This window comes from Lytechinus pictus, chromosome 2 (assembly GCF_037042905.1).
Source record: "Lytechinus pictus isolate F3 Inbred chromosome 2, Lp3.0, whole genome shotgun sequence".
Taxonomy (NCBI): Eukaryota; Metazoa; Echinodermata; class Echinoidea; order Temnopleuroida; family Toxopneustidae; genus Lytechinus; species Lytechinus pictus.
Window position 1 is genome coordinate 11,564,904 of NC_087246.1, and position 19,591 is coordinate 11,584,494.

A 19,591-nucleotide genomic window follows, 5' to 3' on the forward strand; every position below is an offset into this window, starting at 1 on the left:
TGAGAGATGTTTGGGACTGAATGTATGATTAGGGAAGGTATTCAGAAAATTGTGTTATCTCCCGGAGTAAACACACCTTAACATACCTCCCAATCGGTATTGTAAAAACAGAGTTATTGATATCTCGGCAACCGCTGAGCTTTCACATCCTGCATTGTGACCATTTGCAAGAGCATACAGCTGAATAAAAGTTAGAGATGTTTAGAAAGTTGGAGGGGGAGGGGTGGGGTTGTGACGAAGGATTGTTTCTGACAACATGAGTCGGAAATGAAATAGGTCTAGTATGAATAGACAGAGAGTAGAGAGGTATAGCCTACAAGCATACACATGAATGAATACTACATGTTGATGATGTTCACGACAGATGTTCATCAAAATGTCAAACTCATGTTAAAATTGGGGGGGGGGGCTCCCATGTTCTAAACAATTCCATTTATTTTGATTTCTTTTGCTTTTTCAGACTACCTCTCCTCGGTCATTTATTTTTTTCAGAACACCAATTTTGTGTTATCTTCCAACCTAACAAGGTGTATAGGGGTTGCGCATTGCAGATTTCATGGCCATATGATGTCACTGAGGCCATGTATTTTTCGTGCTAATATGGTGTTCAGAATACCAATCATGAAAAAAAAAATCATGCTAACACTTTTTACAGAATACTGCCCCAGAGCTTCATGTAACAAAGTCAAAATGTAAAAAAATAAATTGCAATTAAAACCCAGCTATACCACCCTCTTTCTCTCGTTGAGTCTGCCTCTCAGGTGAGCTCTCTATTGACCTACAAGAAATGTTCATGTCTCTCACTCTCTTCTCCATCTACCATAGACATGAAACTGTCCAAAAAAATATAGGCACAATCCTACATGCACATTTTCCACTTCAAAAGATTGCCAAACTTGCTCTTAAGTTTTAGAACCACCATCATGTGCCGAGGATTCAGAAATCATTTTCTAGGATATTGTACTCCTTTTTTAAAATTTCATCCCTTATTTTAAATTCTTCAGAACTATAGTTGATAAAACTCTCAAACCAAGTTTGGTATTTTTTTTAGTACAAAATGTAATATGAAAATGTAGGATGTACAAAATTTGTCAAGCATATCCTTCCCAAAATGCTTGCATGCTATTTATTTATTTAGATGGAACATGGTAACATTTGACCTTGGCTTCATGTTGTCAAAACGTATCATGGAAGCAACAGCCCCTTACACAAAGATATGCATTCAATTGCAAGTTTTAAACAAAGATCTTACTGATTGATAATGTTATTTAACAGTAATCTTGATTGGCTCCTGCCATATTGTGATTGATTGCAAATCTCTGTTATAGAGCCCAGGTGTATGAATTAGTTCATCCATTGCCTCAGTTCACCAGAAGCTTGCATCATTGAACCACAAAAACCAGTCTCATTGCACTCTAATTTATCAGATATTTACAAAACAGAACGTTAGGTTTTTATTTCATTACGTCTATAAGTGTTACAAGAGAATTTGTACAAGATTGAGAATGAGAAACACTGAGCTATTATTACAAGCGGAAAAGCAACAGATATTAGGGTATCGGGTGAAGGGAATTTACCTTGGAATACTCAAAACCTGGGATTCGTTCACATATGATGCAATAAACTTCCTTAAAACATATTCAAGGGAAACAAAGTAGAGCTTCCTAACATTTAGTTTTCTTACAACACACACACACACAAATGAAATGATCTGCTATGATACTACTTGCCAATGCCATCTCCTCTCAACCAAGGTTGCTGTTCATTATCAAGTAAAATGGTATTGCTAAGATGTCTTTTAGTAGTTTGTTGCATTATATGTGAACGAGACTTCAACCACATCCATATCTGAAGAAGCTTGTTTAAGATTTACAACTCTATTATATTAAATACATTCATGTCATCAGAAAGGGAGCCAATGGACAAATGTCAAATACAACAATAATTTTCAAAGACCGAATCAATCAAATAATTCTTACTGTTTTGTATACATTTGGAACTATAATATAGACTGAGGCCAAATAATATTGTTAAACTGTGTCTCATGAAGAAAAATTAAATTTTACATCATAAATTTCTGGATCAATGGATAATTGTGACACGTAGAAAAACAGACATCAAATATCCAGTTTTCAAATAAATGTGTTTCTAAAATGGTGGAATACATTATAAGCATGACCATGAGTAATTGTAAACCTCTATATGACAACCCTTGATTAAACATGTGACTGGATATATATGTGGTTTTTTTTTTAAAGATAACTCTTGTCCTTGAGTACGGAGGTCATGAAGATCTTGGAGACCATTGATACACATGGGAAATTGGCAATACAATTGGAACACAACAAAGGACAAACTTGCATTAATTGGGCCTTTAAGGTGAAGAGATGGCTAAAAAGATCATTGTGGCACCTAATATGAGTTCATGCTCATGTATAGATGAATAAAATGCAGTTTAAGCTCTATAAAAAATGTCCTCTTAAACACTTTCTTCTTGACCTTATGGAAAGAGCCTGGAAATCCCTAGTTGTATTCATAAAATGCAGCATATGCTGCTAAAGTCATTCTTTGATTTAAAAAAAAAGTACCTTGCTTGCAGGAAGTGTCGATTGTTCTAGATCCCCATTGGTGATCGATAAAAGGATGGCCCTTGAAAGACTCAGAACAAACAGCATCTCATGCGAACAAAAGGTGAATGCATGATTTCACATGGCCAAGTGGACCAAGTAAATGTATACCATCTTGAGTGACATAATAGAAGCATAATAAAGGAAATGAACCTTCATATGACTGGTTATGCAGAATAAAAACCTCACTTGAGCCCATTCTAGCATAAACAAAGGCTGTGAAATATGAACGGTAATGAATTTGAATTTTGCCTTCTTTATACAAGGACAGCATCATGGAAATTATGGCACCAAATATACTACTGTAAAAAAATAATTCACTGTTAACAATTGAGATGAAATATTAAGAAATTGAATTGGCTGCTTGTCAGTACCCTTTAAGAACAGAAAAGGGGAGAGATTTTGAAATAAAGGGACTCAATCACTCAAATACAAAAAAAGCACAATCAAAACGTGTTCACATCACTACTTTGTAGAGGCCAATAATTTGATTCCATTATTGAAATAAGAAATAATTTCATTCTCTTGATAAAAAACCCAAACATGTGCAGAAAAAGCTTTACAAAAGACAAATTTCATTTTTACACCAAGTCACTATTGCTCTGCCTGACAAAGCTTTATTCACATAATTTAGAAAAAAAAATTTAAGTTAAAGAAAAATCAAAGCTTACATTTTACACTTTCCAGCTTGTTTTGTTACATCTAAAATGTTTGCTAGTAACACCCCTACGAGGATATTCTGTAGTTACTGCTCTATTGCATTACACATGGTTTTAACTCTCAACAGCACTGAGTATTTATATTCATCCGATAGTTGTACATGTTCCTGGTTTCTTAAATATAATCTGTATTTTACATTTCTCATTTAAATACAAGGCAGGTTCTATATAACATGACAAACTTCCTGTTTTATGTAATTACATTGTGTTATACACGAGTGATTAGAGTAGGAAAAAAAGATCCAACTACATACTCAAAAAGTGAACAAATTATATATCAACATGTTGGTCCTACCTATAGGTTCTCAAATGTTAGTAGTGACTAAATCAAGATCAGTATTCCTTCTCATCATTTGTATAATGCATTTATGCATGCTGCTAGGCCCTACATGCTGCTTTTCATATTTAGCATGCAGATGATTTTATCTCCTACATATTGACAAGTGTGTAAGCACAGCAACAAGTAAACAATAATTCAATGAAATATAAATTTTTAGTCAAAAATATTATTCATTACACATTCAACTCAAAACTACAAGTATTTTGATTGAACTTGTGGAAACGTTCAACAATTTCATATTCAGGACAGACTCAAAATATTGTTGAATGCATGAGCTTCCACTTGATGGCGAAAAAATGGTGAATATATCAGAACTGCATCACCAATACTACACTAAAAGAGATTTATAGGCATACATAATATCTAGAGACTCGCCCTCTCTCTCTCTATTAGTATCTTAGTTCTTTCTCTCTTCTATCATTCCCTCATATGATCATATCACATCTCTCTTTCGATCTCTCTGTTTTTCTCTGTCCATAAAATCTTCTGTATGAATATCTAAGCACAGGTATATAAGTCACTTCTGTTCAATTAACCAAATGCATGCAGATGATTGTGCAATCAACATCTGACATTAAATTTTCAGCTCCACTAACATATAATCAGTCTTAAACCATGCTTAAAGTGTTAAACCATGGATTCGAGAGCAAATAACCTAAAGTTAAATTTTATTGCTTGTCACACATGCATTAAATCAAACCTCATTGGTCTGTAGAAAGCAGAATTGTGATATTAACACTATGCATGTTGACTACAAATAACTATCTCCTTGCAAGGCATAAAATGCAACCATGGGTCTATAGCTATTACATACTGGTCTTGTTCCGACTTCTGGTATGCACACAAATATAAAAAGCCGCTACTACCACAGGAATTTTACTAAGATTTGTTTTCTCTTTCATATCAGAATGTAAATATTTGCTGAGTAAAAATGCAGAAAAGGGAGGAATTACAGGTATTGATTTTAAAATCCTGAATGAGTTAGGTGGACCTTCAATCAAACAGGAACACAGAGGGATCCTACACTTTATAAACAAGAGAACAAGGGGACTTTGTTTTTCATTGCTTGAACTAATCTCTAAAAGAAAGGCCATGCAACTGATTTGCAGTACAAAAAACACATGGACCCATGGCCCGTACAGTAGTAAAACAGTACTGTTCTAGTAACAGACAAAACTACAAATCTAAATAATGAGAATTAAAAATAAAAAACAAATCAATTATTTAATAATTTCCTTCTCAAGGTCCATCATGATGAAGAGTGGGATATGATTTTAAATGATTACTTTCAACTAAACTGCACATAACAATGACACAGTCACAATAAACCAATAAAAGCTACATTTGTATCATCAAATTGCTAGATTATCTTACACCTCATATCAAAACAAATAAAATGATTTGACCTTGCTTTGACCACTATACCAGACACTAAATATGACTGCGCACTGCGTAGGAACACACTTTTGGCAGTTTTCATTTGAAGTAGAATGTCTATCACCTGACTAACACCTTTTGGTTACGGTAGAGTAAATTCTAAATGCTGTTCAACAGGATCATCAGTTTTGTTCTACCACATGAAATAAACTCAAAAAGAGTGATTTTTACCCCTTTTCCTGCCCTAGAAATACTGTTAACCTGTTGCCAACTGGAATTGGGTGTTCCCTGTATAAAGCCAACAGGAATTCAGTAGTCAACAGGTTAATAAGACTAAAATATCATTGGGTTTTGTGTTATATTGTCGCTATCAATACGAGAGCTGTTCATTCACTGGGATGTCCTCCCAAAGCAAATCTGCCTGCAATCATTCAAGGATGTCTTCTACAGGCTCTTCTCAATGGAAGTCAGAATCATCCAAAGAGCTGGATTTAATAATACACCAATCATGAAAGTGACCCTGGATCAAACTGATTACAAGGGTCATCAAACTGGGGACAGATGAGATAGATTTGGGAGTCCAGTGATTTGTTGTTGAAGCTCAGTGAGGGGAGGGAGGGGGGATTTACTTCTTCTTGCCCTTGTTGTTGGCTCCTCGGGGTGGGGTGACGGGTCGACCACTACCTCCAATACCACTGTATGGAAACTTCTTGTTCTTGTCTGAAGGTTTGAGAATCTGAAGAAAGGATAGAATAGAACAATACTAAACACCAATCTTAAAAGCATAATTTCACAAAGCTTTTTCCAAATATGAATGGCACTGGTATACTTTTGGATGGGAATTCAACTATCAAATGGTTCTTCTAAGATTGAAAACTTAATGATTTGACTGCCTAGGCAAGACTTGGCCAAAACATGATTTACTTTAACTCGGCAAATTATGCAAGACTCAATATTTCTATCAGACCAGAATTGCGACCCTCGGGTACGCGGTTCCGAAATAACGCAAGATTTTGTAAGTGCATGCAGACCCAAAATTGTTCAAAAACGTGAATTCGTGTACAAGTCCAATGCAAATAGCGTTTTTAGCCAAAATTCATAAATGTATCATTATTTTTCATTTTACTGATTAAAATCAATTAATTTCATCTTATTTACGGTAAAAAATTAAGTCCCTGATTTTACGCAAATTACATAAATTAGCAATGAGATCTTTCGCAGAATTTGATCTAATGGTTTTGTAGATTTAGCCATGGGTAATGCGCGTGCCAATTTTCGTTGCGCGAGATCAATAAGGGTGGGGGGGGGCTGAATCAGCCCCCCCACCAGTCTTCTTAGGCGTCAAAATAGCCCAGTCTATTTAGGGTTAATGGCCTTTCTATTTCAATGCTATTAATCAATATTCAAAAGTATTTCACATTTCACACTAAAGCAGTCTAGGTGAAGTTCTCAACCACTCATGGTTTAATGTTTCAAATTTTCATATTTAATCTATTTAGGCATTAGATGTAATGATGTGGCATGCGATCATATCTGGTTATTATAGAAATTTTTTCCTTGTAATAGAACACTCAGTTTACTAGAACCACACCTTTCTATGTGAACTATAAAGCACATAAATTTTGAGGAATGATCCCAAATCATAGACTTCGGATATGTCTTTCACAATTGTTGATCAATGATTCAGTTTACCTGGAATGAGCACATTAAAGTTTCATCCACACTCATCATAGCGCCAGCATTATCAAACTCTCCACAATAGTTTGGTGCTGAGAACAAAGTAACAAGTTGTCGTTTTGCAAAGAACTCATACCCATCTTCTACTACCTGAAATTTTTAGAAACAAAACAATAGAACAATTAAACAATTAAAGCCCTTCTTCACAAAACGTATGATCAATGGCAAGTTACATACATGTATAATATATTTCTATAATCTCTTAAAATCTTTTATGATTGGCTTATAATAAAATTGTCATAAACAAGTTGTATGAAACAAAGTCCAGGGGCTTGTTTCATAAAGGACTTTACTATTGTTTCTTTGCCATAGCTACCAAGGGTTCAGCTCACCAGCCATTACAATCAAGGTTTCTATAGTATTTGCCTTATAGGCAGTTACCATAGTTGGAACACTATAAAACGGGCTCAAGATGCCCAATGATTGAAATTACAATTGTCAAGATTCTAAAATACAAGGTCAAACACTAGACACACACCTAAAAAAATATTGTAAGCCAATGGAAATCAATCTAGGGACAGTGATTTTCCGTTTCAAAAAATTGCCTTTTCCGTTTCAGAAAATCTCAAATTCCGTTTCAGCATGTCAGAAAACGGAAATTCCGTTTCCCCATAGACATTGTACACACGGAAAAGTGACAATTCCGTTTACACATTGAATAGCAAAATCACACAGTACACTCGCACTGGTCAAAATTTGTATCTGCTACTGTACAAAGAACAGAATAGAATCCGTTCTAATCGGATCTATGCGGATGCATAATTCTTTTTAAAAAACACATTTAGCATGCATATGTCCTCACCTTTCACATTATTAGCATTATTTCACGGTGAAATGATATTTCATAGATAATTTTGGGGTTTTTTTGACATCGTTATCATCAGTCAACGGCTCTTGCCAATCCGCCATCTTGGATTTTAAGAGCACGATATCGTGCTGTTACATCTTCAAACGTAGAGGGCAGCAACACACAGTTGAACGATATGTGTGCATGCAAAGCCAAGCAACCGAGCCAGCCGGCCGGGTACGGGTGTGCTCATGTCGAGTGCAGTCACGATGTGTGAATTTTCATGATAGTAGCGAAGTGAGATCGTGTTTTCTGGGGTTTTGTGGCCATTTGATATTCCCATTTTGTTGTGATTTTGGAGTAATTTCTTTTGCTATTCTGTGTATTTTGAGGGAAAATACGTTTTCCGTGATTTTCCGTTTGAAATGCCACTTTCCGTTTCAAAAGGCCCTTTCCGTGAATTCCGTCCGTTTTCCGCGATCGCGGAAAATCACTGTCCCTATCAATCTTACATGTATATCCCTTTGATTAATCCTATAACATTTTCTACAAATGATAAAACATTCCTTCATTTCCATAACTTTCTTATTTCCAGTGATTGTGATGTAAGGAATATTTTAATGTATCCATTTACAAAGGTCTGACAGTCATGTTGTTATCAAAGGTACTGAAGAAAAATTATGAGAGCTTGAATTCACTTTTTATTGTCAGAAAATAAAACATCCCTGATTATATATAAAATTGAATACTGTAAGTAGACAAACTACTTTTAAGTTAAATAGAGTTTCGAAGGAAGAAAAAAAGGGGTGGGTAAAACATATTTTAAAGTGTGTCTAATGTTGTTCAAATTAAGGCACAAAAACAAAGCAAAAGTCCTATTGAAAATGTTGAATCATGATATAACTGCTAGATAAATTACCTGATGTGCTCTGCATATGAGATCCAAGTCGTGCTTTTGAAGGAATTTAGAAACAATTTCACTACCAAATGTAAATGAGACACCACGGTCGTTTTCACCCCATCCCACCGTCTCTTTATCAGGGTCTGACCAGAGCAAGTCACAGAGCAGTCCCTGGTCAGGTACGTCTGTGGGACGCATGATGCGACGGATTTGTTCCATGGATTGAAGATCAGGGGACAGACCTGTGATAAGGGTAGTTTCGAAAAAGGTTGTGAATGGTGACGAGATACATGTATGTGCTTCCAAGTATTTTAATTGTTCTAATTTTAATGACAACAAACAGCTAAACATCCAACATAGTGGAGAAAAAAAATGCCCAAGGTCTTATTGTAGATAAAGTAGTATTGCCTGCGTTACTTTTAATTTGGTAACAACTATCGATCAATTACTCCTTCTAACACATGGTATACGCTAAGTTTGTCAGACTGAACTTGTCAGGATATAATCTTTGTCTGTAGGCCTTCTAATATCCAATAACAAACAAAAGTAAAAACATTACAGAGAGGGGGCACTAGATGTCAAATGTGAATCTAATGGCTGCAAAAATGCCAAATTTGAATTCTAACATCTGAAAAACATCAAATGACCACAACACTTTAGTAATCGTGGAATGTTAGATGATACTGGAGTATAATTCAACTGATTGCCATTTACAACAAAGAACTTACCTCCATGACAGCAGAAGATCTTCTCATCAATGATTGCTGTGATTGGTAAGCAGTTAAAGCAGTCTGTAAATGTCTTCCATAGTTTGATGTTGTATCTCCTTTTACCTGTAAATATTCACAGAAACAATCAAGAAAACTATGAAATTGGCAGAAAATTGTTTTTATTGAGGAATCAGCTTTGCACTGATACACTATATTGTCATGTTTCTCAATACAAGAGCAGATTACAAAGCTTAGGTTTTGTGGTTTTTTTTTTAATATATGTTCATCCTCCTTTTTTTCTATTTCTTCCTGGTAACTTCTTCTCATTCAGTTATAAATGAAATATGAAACAATCCCACCTTCCACCAATACAAATATGCACATGATGAACTATGTAAATAAAACAAATTACAACAGAAGTGAAACTAATTATAATAAACAATGAATTTTTAGATCTTCAGGTCTGTAGTATCAGTTAGTTCTTTTACTTCCTCAATTTGTAAAGAGATGACTTGCAGCAAGACAATGAACATCCTTCATGAATCTAGTGCAGAAATAACACAGATATCATGACACTGTAGGATATTTTATTTTCTTTTGTATCTTACTTACAATAGACATTCCATGTTAAATAACATGAAATTAATACTGACTGCAATTGCAATGTCCGATTTAGGTAGCATTCATTATTCACTACTGTGTGGGTATTTTATTAATGGTATACTGCCTTAAAACAGTTTATCAACAGAACCTACATGTATACAAAGCATGAAGGTTATCATCCTTGAAAAGATAATTGTACATGTAGTCTGTTGGCTTTCAGTAGTCAGGTTAACACTATTGTGACAATAACCTCATCATCCTTTGTACAAAGTTATATCACTGTATTTCTCCTTCAAAGTGATTATAAACATCATTCACACACTGCAGTTTTCCTGAGATCTCCCTTATAGTTCTTCTGATTAATCATTATTCCTCCATGTGATTAGGATTCATCACCCTGTAAAATATTTCTTGAAGTTTTCAATTTTTCACTCATGGCATGTGGTATCTAGGGCTATTGACCCAATAGGAAAACTAGGAGAACGTTGATGGCATAGGTATTATCAAACACACAAATTACACGGATGTACAAAACTAGAAAGTATATTGGATTTTACAGAAAAAAATAACAAGTAAGATGTATAAAATCAAAAAGGTTTGCATTTGAAGAACAATAACTATGTTCACCACTCCTTGGAAGAACTAGGAAATTATCACTAAAAAGACAGTGAATATGTAGTACAAGGGGTAAACAAGTTCACATTTACTTACATTCATCATAAAATCCATATATTCTGTTGATACTTGCGCACTCATGGTTTCCTCTGAGGAGGAAGAAGTTCTCTGGGTACTTGATCTTGTAGGCTAAAAGGAGACAGATTGTTTCCAGAGATTGTTTCCCTCTGTCCACATAGTCTCCAAGGAACAGATAGTTAGCTTCTGGGGGGAAGCCGCCATACTCAAAGAGTCTTAGCAGGTCATAGTACTGCCCATGGATGTCACCTGAAGAAGAAGAAAAAATATTACATAAATCAAAAATAAAAACGTTTGCATCAACATTGGTGAGAAAACTCTGATTTACATGTACATACAAATTCATTTTCATTAAAAAAAAGAATTTGCAATAGTTGGAGTGGACAAGTTCTTTTAATACTGTAAAAGTACACATACATGTACAAGCAATTTTAGCATACATTAAAAGGAAAGATCAAAAACATATTTAAGAAAATATTGAAATTATCAAGTTTCTAATTTTAAGCATATTAACACTGATTACTCATGGAATGTAAACACACCAGTCCAAAGTAAACTGGAATTTTTGCATATCAATTGTTATGTGTTCTCAGCAGTTCATTATACATATTTCCTGATTGGGATCAATAATGAAAGTATTACTGGTAATCAAACAGTACATGTAGTATGTATTCTGAATTTAACATCCCCAAAAATGTAGAAAAGTCAGAGTCATCAGTACTTGCTATTTTTAGACAAGTGTGACAGGAAAGAAAGGAAATTTTGGTCAGGATGGACTTGCCAGAGTCCTGAAATTGACAATAAATTGCTTAAAGGGACAAATAAGCAACTATCAAAGATACATGTAGAAAGATACAGTCTTCTAGTAAGTCCACAATATCACAATTTTATTTTTTTAATGTACATGTAGTATAACTTCAATCTAAAAGAGAGGAAGAAAGAAAGAGAAACAGTGGTGCCAAATTATTAGAACACCTGGCATAGTTTTTTTTTGGCGATTCCACGGTCAGTCGCATTACACTTTTACTAACTTAGTCTTTTCTAATACATGTACATGTACTTGGTGCTGTCAGTTTTACAGGGGTGGGTCTTTCCGTCAAGTCTATACTGTCAATGTATCTTGACAAGTGAGGCTTTAAAACAATAAATACAAAAAAGATGTATGATGTATATTGTGGACGCCATTATGCCCCATAATCGGTCAGTCGCATTACACAATAAGGACATGGAAAAAAAGAGACTGAATACTTTTTGATAGTTCTTTCAAATCAAAGCACTTTGACCAATTTCAATACTGCACCTGCAAAACATTACTTACATGTACATGTACATATACATGTAGAAGTCTCAAATACACCATTTGAATTTGGGAAGGATGACCTTCAGATTATCCAATTACAAAACATTAATTTTCTGTGATAGAAATTAAGTAAAAGAAATATATAACTAGTCCCATGTATATAATTTTTTGTATGATTTGAATTCTCCTACATGTATTTAGTAAAACCGTTAAAAAAAAAAAATTGAGGCGAATTATGATCACCTTTTGCATGAAATTCCCATATGAGTTTTAATAGAAAATTTTGATCCAGATAATAGAGCCAATATAAATTTTGGGTAAATGTCTGCTTTTGCTTGGAATCGCCCATTTAAATAATTTTATTTGTTTTCATTCAGTTGGCCATTGAGGTACATGTAGGCCTACATGTATCTATATAATGGTTGAAAATTGGAATGTCTACACTAGAATATTTAGTCATGTATTTTGAACCCACTCTATTGTGTGACTGTGTGTTAGGCCGCCAACTGTAAAATCTTAAGAACGTTCCAGTTATGTTTATGTTCTTCATGATCTGCTCATATTTTATGCTATGACCCTATTACGCTATGCGCATTGACGTCACAATAGATAAACAGGTGATTAATCAGCTATAGGTATCAGGTGATTTTTACATAATCTACATTCTAACTGCAGATTTGATGTGTTATTTTATATACATGTACATGTAGCTATTAAAGTAGCTGAAAATACTCCATGGGCCTTGACCTTGACTCCATGACCTTGATATCTAATAAAATGGTAGAGTGGTTTCGCATTTTTCTTTTCGATGCGTTTTGGTGTTTAAAATAACAAACTTGCTTCAACAAAAGTGCTGATACATGTATGTACATGTGGTTTGAAAACAAGCACATGAACACTCTACATGACTCAGTACACCTTCCCATATAAGCTGGCAAATTTTGGTGAAAATTACATGGATTTTGAATAAAGTGCAGCATTTATTGTACTTCTCAGAGTTGTTATAGCATTTTCAACTTTTTTAGATGTTTTTGTGATTATTCATACCATTTGAAAGAAATCAAGTTGCTGCTAGCATTAAAAGGACAAATGATTAGCAATATGAATGATTCCTCCATCTTCAGTATACAATTCCGAACTACAGTACATGAATACTGTAAAATTTGATAAAATTTACATGGATTTTAGCTTAGAAATAGAGGTTTAACCTCAACGTAGTGATCTTGTGGGACCTCAAAATGCCAAATTATTTTAGATACGCAATTCTCGAGAACTTCCAATTGGGTGAACTTCAAAGATCAATAGCAAAAAATCAAGCACATGAACCTGTTATTTTTTGCATATATTTGAAATATATTCAGGTACTAAAGTAAAGTACATGTAAATCTTTGCAAAAATTGGCGAAAAATTATGTGGATTTCATTTTAACTGTGAAACGTCCTTAAAATCGTGGACCTATCAGGAACGGTGTTTTGAAAATTCTGAATTACACCCTATAGAAGGAATTTTCTAAAAGGATATTTGCTGGTGATTTAAAAAATGGTACATAACAGAGTAGTGTAAAGTTGTAACAATTTGTGTGGAGATTTAACAAAACAATTTTTTTCATTTTTTTTATTGGAGCCCCAACTTAAATTTTCTTTTCCTGCGACTCTCTATTTCTCACCATAATTGAAATTTGAATTGCTGATGAAAATTCCTTTAAAAAAGAGCCAAAGGGTTTTATTTGTGTCATGAGATGGATTTTATTCATGTCATGAAAAAAAAAATTCTTTATTTTTAATTATGATCATGGTTATTTAGGACAGACAAATCAAGACCTAGGAGGGGGCCGATTCGAGCCCCTCCCCATGAGACCAAATTTTCTAAAACATGGCAGGTATTTGGGGTATCGTAGAATGAATGTAATTCTGCAAGGATTTATATGTGTATCTCGAATACTTTTTGAGTTGTCATGTTATATGTAATTTCCATTCTACATTGTATCAGCATTTGGTATTTGATATTTGATAGACGGTCTATGGGAAACTGAATGTGGTATCGGAAAAGGATTTTTGTAGACCTACATGTATACGCATCACCCGATAAGTGAAGATGAAAAAAAATTATATAAATTCAATTTTTAATTGAAATCATACAAATTCTATTTGAAAATATGTTAAGAACCTATACTAGAAAGTCATAAAGCTTTGGTTGCATGAACAGTATCCTCAAACTAACTTTGGCAACTGCAGGGGGGGGGGGGACTTCCATTGATGAGTGGATACCAGGCGCTACCATGGGGTTTCGAAAAGCACCCTAAAGTATTTTCCATATTCTGAAAATGCACCCCTTAACAAGTAAAGCATGTGAAACCCTACCATTAAAAATTATTGGAAACAAAATGGTACCCTTGACAAGTATTCCCTGAATTGACCACCCTTAACAAGTACAGCGATATTTTAATTGTTATGTCACGGACGTCAGCTCTACCTGTACTTACATTGGGTTTAACCGTTTAGTACTGCCCCACCTCCCACACCTCACTCGAATCGGACTCTAAGCACAGTGTTGGAGCAAAAAGTAAATCCTTTAAGCATTTTAGTCTTATTTATACCCTCGCAAATTTGGCCGTAAACACATAGATTTCCTAGCGAAAAATACATACGGTATCCTTTTTTCAGTATTTTAGTGTTTTTTACATCCTTATGAACGTACATTGTAACGTGCCCAATCTTGAAAAAGAGATCCTTTCTACGTGTTTCTTTGGTACGCCTGGTATCTACTCGTCAATTGATGGAAGTGGCCCCACTCCAACCCCCATCCCGGGCAACTGCACATGTTCAGAATCCCATAGACTTTGTACATGTATGGCATTGGTGTTCTATTAATTGTGTTCACTATTGTATCTGAACAAACTACAGGATCTTTGATTTTCAAATAGAAAACACAGGAAGGTACAAAAAAATAAGTCCAGGTAACTTTTCAAGAAAAAGCACATGAACTATTTAAAAAAGAGGACATGTAGATATGCAGAATAACATACTGTACATGCAAGAATACATTTTTCCAGAGCAGATTCTTTTGGCTTGAGACAAAGCTCAAACTTCCAAGACCACATCTGCACAAAAATACAGCATATTATATGCCTAGTACATGTATGACATGTTACGTGTGTTGGTGAGTCAGGATCTTCAAGAACTAAATTACATAATAGGTCCACTGGCTGCATATCTTTTCCATGAGATCGACAGATATATACAGAAATAAAACACCCTACAGGTAATCTACTTGGCTTATAAAAATAGCCCATGTGTATTGGGGCAAACAATGACATCAGGAGGGACAATAGACAGGGTTCAGAGTCTGCTCTCATTCATCAAGGCTATTAGTATTAACTGTAGTCCTTGGGAAAATTCTACAGAACTACTCTATTCATGGCCAGAAAGCATTTCTTGGGTTGATTTGTGAAGCAGTTGAAAATAAATAAAACATTAACCTAAACTGAAGAGAATTGATGGGTAAATTGATACAAGTTTGCAATACACTATAATTAATCACAACAATAAAAAAAAAATGGCTAAAAATACAGTAGAATGGCAATATTATATTGTAAATTGTACTATCTGTTACAATGCAACCTACAAAAATATTCCCCGAAATAAAGAAGTTTGAACCTATGAGTGGATTAAAAATTTTAAACAGACAGAAGAAATTATCCAGACAGATACTTTTAATGAATGTATCATCCTTCTGCATTCTAAATTCATACTGAATGCTAAAGTGCACATGAAAATGTAACATCAACTTATCTCTACATCAGTCTGTATACATGTATCTCTTGTACACTTTTGTCAAGATATTCCATGGCATTCATTTTTCAGATATGAATTATCACATGAACATGTCATCAGGTATGTAGGCAACATATATCACATAGTGACACTCAGAAAGATGAGTTTGTGCACAATGTACCACCACACAACTGACTGTAAAGGTCATTGGTTCATGCCTGAAACAAAATACTCATTCCCTCAAAATAGAAATATCCGCTCCTCTGGAGATGGTCAGGAATAGGAAAACAAAAGGGCCGCCTACAGGGCTCATTGCTTGCCCATTACTCACCACAAATCTTCAAGGGTGCCTCTAACTCCAATAGATTCGGTTGACTGAGGAATAGTTCTCTGGATTTCAGACAGAGTCCACGGATCTCTGCTTCGGTCAGTTGTACATTCTTACCAGGTCGAGAGCCACGAACTGCAGAAAACAAGAAAACATTTAAGAAAAAAGGAGATTTATAAAATTTTGAAACCCTAACAGTAAACTTGACATACACCTATGACTGTTAAAGATATCTAGGATCAATACTGCACCTACAGATGTACAGTGTATTTTACATATCTAGATATCCTGTACATGGCTGTAAATTAATTTGCGTAATTGATACTGCATTAATGCATTTATAAAAAAAAACATTCCCAGTTTTCCAGCCGATATTTACATGCAATTTTTCAGATAATTTTTACCAATTAAAGGCATTTGGAATTTGAAATCAAACCCTGATGAGAGGTGAAGATACATATTACATGTACATGTAAAAATCACATTTTTACCCCTGTACATGTACAAGTACAGATAGTGAGAGGGTTTCAATGAAATTTTAATACATGCAGGAATTGACTTGCTATCCCATTGTATAACAGGTATCATTTGTTTAATCATGATTAATAAATACTTTAAATGAATGTTTTTTTTTTTCATTTCTTTCATTTTCAAGAATGTTCTGAGTATATCACAATCTCTTGTATAAGAACATGGAAGCAAAATCAATATCTAAATTCCATATTACAGTCTATGTAAGCATGGTAATTGTGATTATGATGAATACACTGTTGACCAAATCAGTGAAACAATCAATATGGATGAACTGGACATAAATTTGTTGATGCACAAAAACTAAAACAGAGCCTGAGGTCACCATTACAATAAAGTAACACAGTTTTGTAAGAATTTTTTGAATCATAAAAATTATCTGCATCAGCAGCCTGTTGCAAAAAACTTTTGCCATAACTTTTGGCAAAATAAACAAAAACTGGCAAACAAAATTATGCCATTCATATTTACACATTACACACATTTCTTTTATGCAACAGCCGCAAAGAGTCATTTAAAATCAGTACAAATCTATTATATTTTTAGGATTTCTCATGACTAATCATTAACCAATCCCATATGAAAGCTTATTTTCTTCATTTTATTTGTAGAATGAGTCACTATTAATTGCTATCTAATCTGCTGGACTTCCATTATTCCTCATCGGTCCCTGAGCCCTATTGCAACAGATTTCATGAACGACCGGTGAATTTACAAGGAGCCTCGGTACTATTCCTTATATACCTGGCAGCAATTTCCCAACCACTCGACAGGCGCATGCATGCATATAATTACTCTCCCGTCTGTACATGGACGCATTTGGCTATTGAGAAGAGAGTTGCTTCCACATACATGTACATGTACCCTCTTCCAAGGGTGTGCATGCAATAGGAATGTGTTTTGATGTGTCCCAGTGTGCATGTATACAGAGAGCCTGTACAAGAGAAAGAGCATTGGCATTTGAAGCGATGCTTGCAAGTGTTGATTATAATGCTTTCCCATTCTGGAAGCTTTTGATATGCCAGGGAGATTTTCCATGATGTTCAAGAACACACAAATGTACACGGTCAGTCAGAGAGAAACAAAAGGTTTTTTTTTTCTTAAGTTTCATGAGTGTAAGCCTACATCAATTTAATGCTTTTACTTTAATACTGTGCATCTTTAATTGACTGTACAATTTTAATGTCCAAATCCCAAGCAAATAATGAAGTGTGGGAAGATTGTACAACACTTTTCTTACAGATAAAAAAATTAACTCAAACCCGGGTGAATGACCAAACAATATGGCACATTTTGACCTCATACATTGTAGCTACATGTATGTGCGATTCATTGTATCAAGGAGATAGTGATATATCCTTGATTGTATGAAACCACTTCAAATTAGTCCAACTAGGGATGTACTGTACAGTGCCTGCATTACGCGATTCAATCAGGAGCAGTGGCGACTAAGAAAAGGAATTTTTCACAAAATAATACACCAATCATTTAACCTTGATCCTCTGACCTGAAACTAATGCAAGATGATCAGTGATGCTTGATTATCTTTTGTCAAAATTTCATGAAAGTGATGAAACATGAAAAAAAAATGTTCATGGTTTTCCAAATTTGAAGGCAGTCACCAAATTTGTCAATTTGTATGGTAAAAAAAGAGCAGAAAATAAGAGCTGTACAAGGCCATTGTCCAAACAAAATGAATGGAAAGTTACCATTTTACACGATATTTGGAACATGCATCAAAATAACATACAAAGTAAAGGGGCACGTTTCTCTGAGGTCTGGGCCAAGCACTTTGTACTACAGTACATTTTATATGACATGCAAATAAAAAAAGAATTGTAGTAGAATACTATCAGAAGTACCATACTAAGAATGATTGAGATTAATATAAGCCTAAAATGTAAAAAAAATTTCCTTGAAGTTAATATTGAGCAAATAAAAGACAAAATGTCTGCTTAAGCAAGCATTCAACATAATTTCAATTTCAACTTCGTCTAGAGGCAAAATTAGGCAGGCAACAGAGAATCTAGAGAGAAAAAAAAATTACCGTAAGTAACGGTGTATTAACCGCACCTTTTTCTCGGCGGGACAGAATCAAAAGTCGGGGGTGCGGTTTATACACGGTGACAGGTCTGAGCCAAGCCAATCTCAGCCCGATACCACTACCAGTTTTCAACTCGCGTCGGGTGGCCGAGCGTAGCCGCTTGGGGCAATCCCGTTTAGAGGGGTATGAGCCGCGGGTATAAAAGGGAAGCAACTATGACTACCGGTATCTGCCGTAAATGTCCCTCAAAGTTATATCACGGTAACAAACGCACCTACCTTCATGAAACTGACTTTTTTTAATGGTGTGACTCTGTCTTTGTTGTCATTTTTTAGTCATCGCGGCAAAGTTCAGACGCCAATCGATCGCACAGCGCGGTGCAGCTAGCCGAATAAGACATGCATGTGTAATGTTTATCGCAACGTCAACGTAAGCTGGCGCTTTACCTTTCCGTGGAAGTTATTTTGTTTGACAAATTATTGGTATTATTTGACAATTAATTTCTTTCATTTGCCTTTCCTTCATTTCTCTCTATCATCCATCATCTCAAAATCAATCTTCAATCCCCATCTTCACTCCTTCCGACTTTTTATTTTTAATTATTATTCACTTTATTCCCGCCCAGAGCTCCCATTGAAAATACGGTATACCGGTACTAGCATTTTTTTTCCTATTTTGCTGTCTGTAAGATACCGCCACACACGTACTGAGAACTACCGGTAGTGGTTCAAAGCAGACAAGAAAAACACCTGAACAAAATCACAAATTTCTCGTATCTTGAACCTTCCCGTATTCCCTTGTCTAAAATTCATGTCAAGACATTGAATGCTAGACAGAATTCTGAAAGCAAAAGTGGGGCTGTGATGCAGGAAATATGATATGAACGATCTTCTCGTATGGGTGAGCCCCCATGTTGATGCTGGTATCGGTACTTGCAATGAACACCGGTACCATATGTGTGTGTGTGAGGTGACTCGGAGTGTGGAAGTGGCCAATAATATCGGCAACTTGCAGATAAGTGACGAAGCGCTGATTTCCCATCATTTTTTACCAGTAATTCTTCGATATTTTTTGGTTCTTGACTCTTTCTTAAATACGCATATTAGAGATAGAAAGTAAGT

The 19,591-nt window shown here is 35.0% G+C and overlaps 1 protein-coding gene across 1 annotated transcript in view; it reads right to left on the reverse strand.

Moving 5' to 3' along the window:
• Positions 1-1,419: 1,419 nt before the first annotated feature.
• The window catches only part of LOC129253547 (serine/threonine-protein phosphatase alpha-2 isoform), a 35,981-nt gene continuing 17,809 nt past the window's right edge, over positions 1,420-19,591 (reverse strand). Inside the window, exons 2-7 of the mRNA XM_054891981.2 lie at positions 15,899-16,030; positions 10,513-10,743; positions 9,217-9,321; positions 8,507-8,730; positions 6,756-6,890; positions 1,420-5,799 (exon numbers count right to left, since the gene is read on the reverse strand). Of these exons, the coding sequence (XP_054747956.2) occupies positions 5,689-5,799; positions 6,756-6,890; positions 8,507-8,730; positions 9,217-9,321; positions 10,513-10,743; positions 15,899-16,030 (938 nt within the window). The 3' untranslated portion in view covers positions 1,420-5,688. The remainder of the gene's footprint in view (positions 5,800-6,755; positions 6,891-8,506; positions 8,731-9,216; positions 9,322-10,512; positions 10,744-15,898; positions 16,031-19,591) is intronic.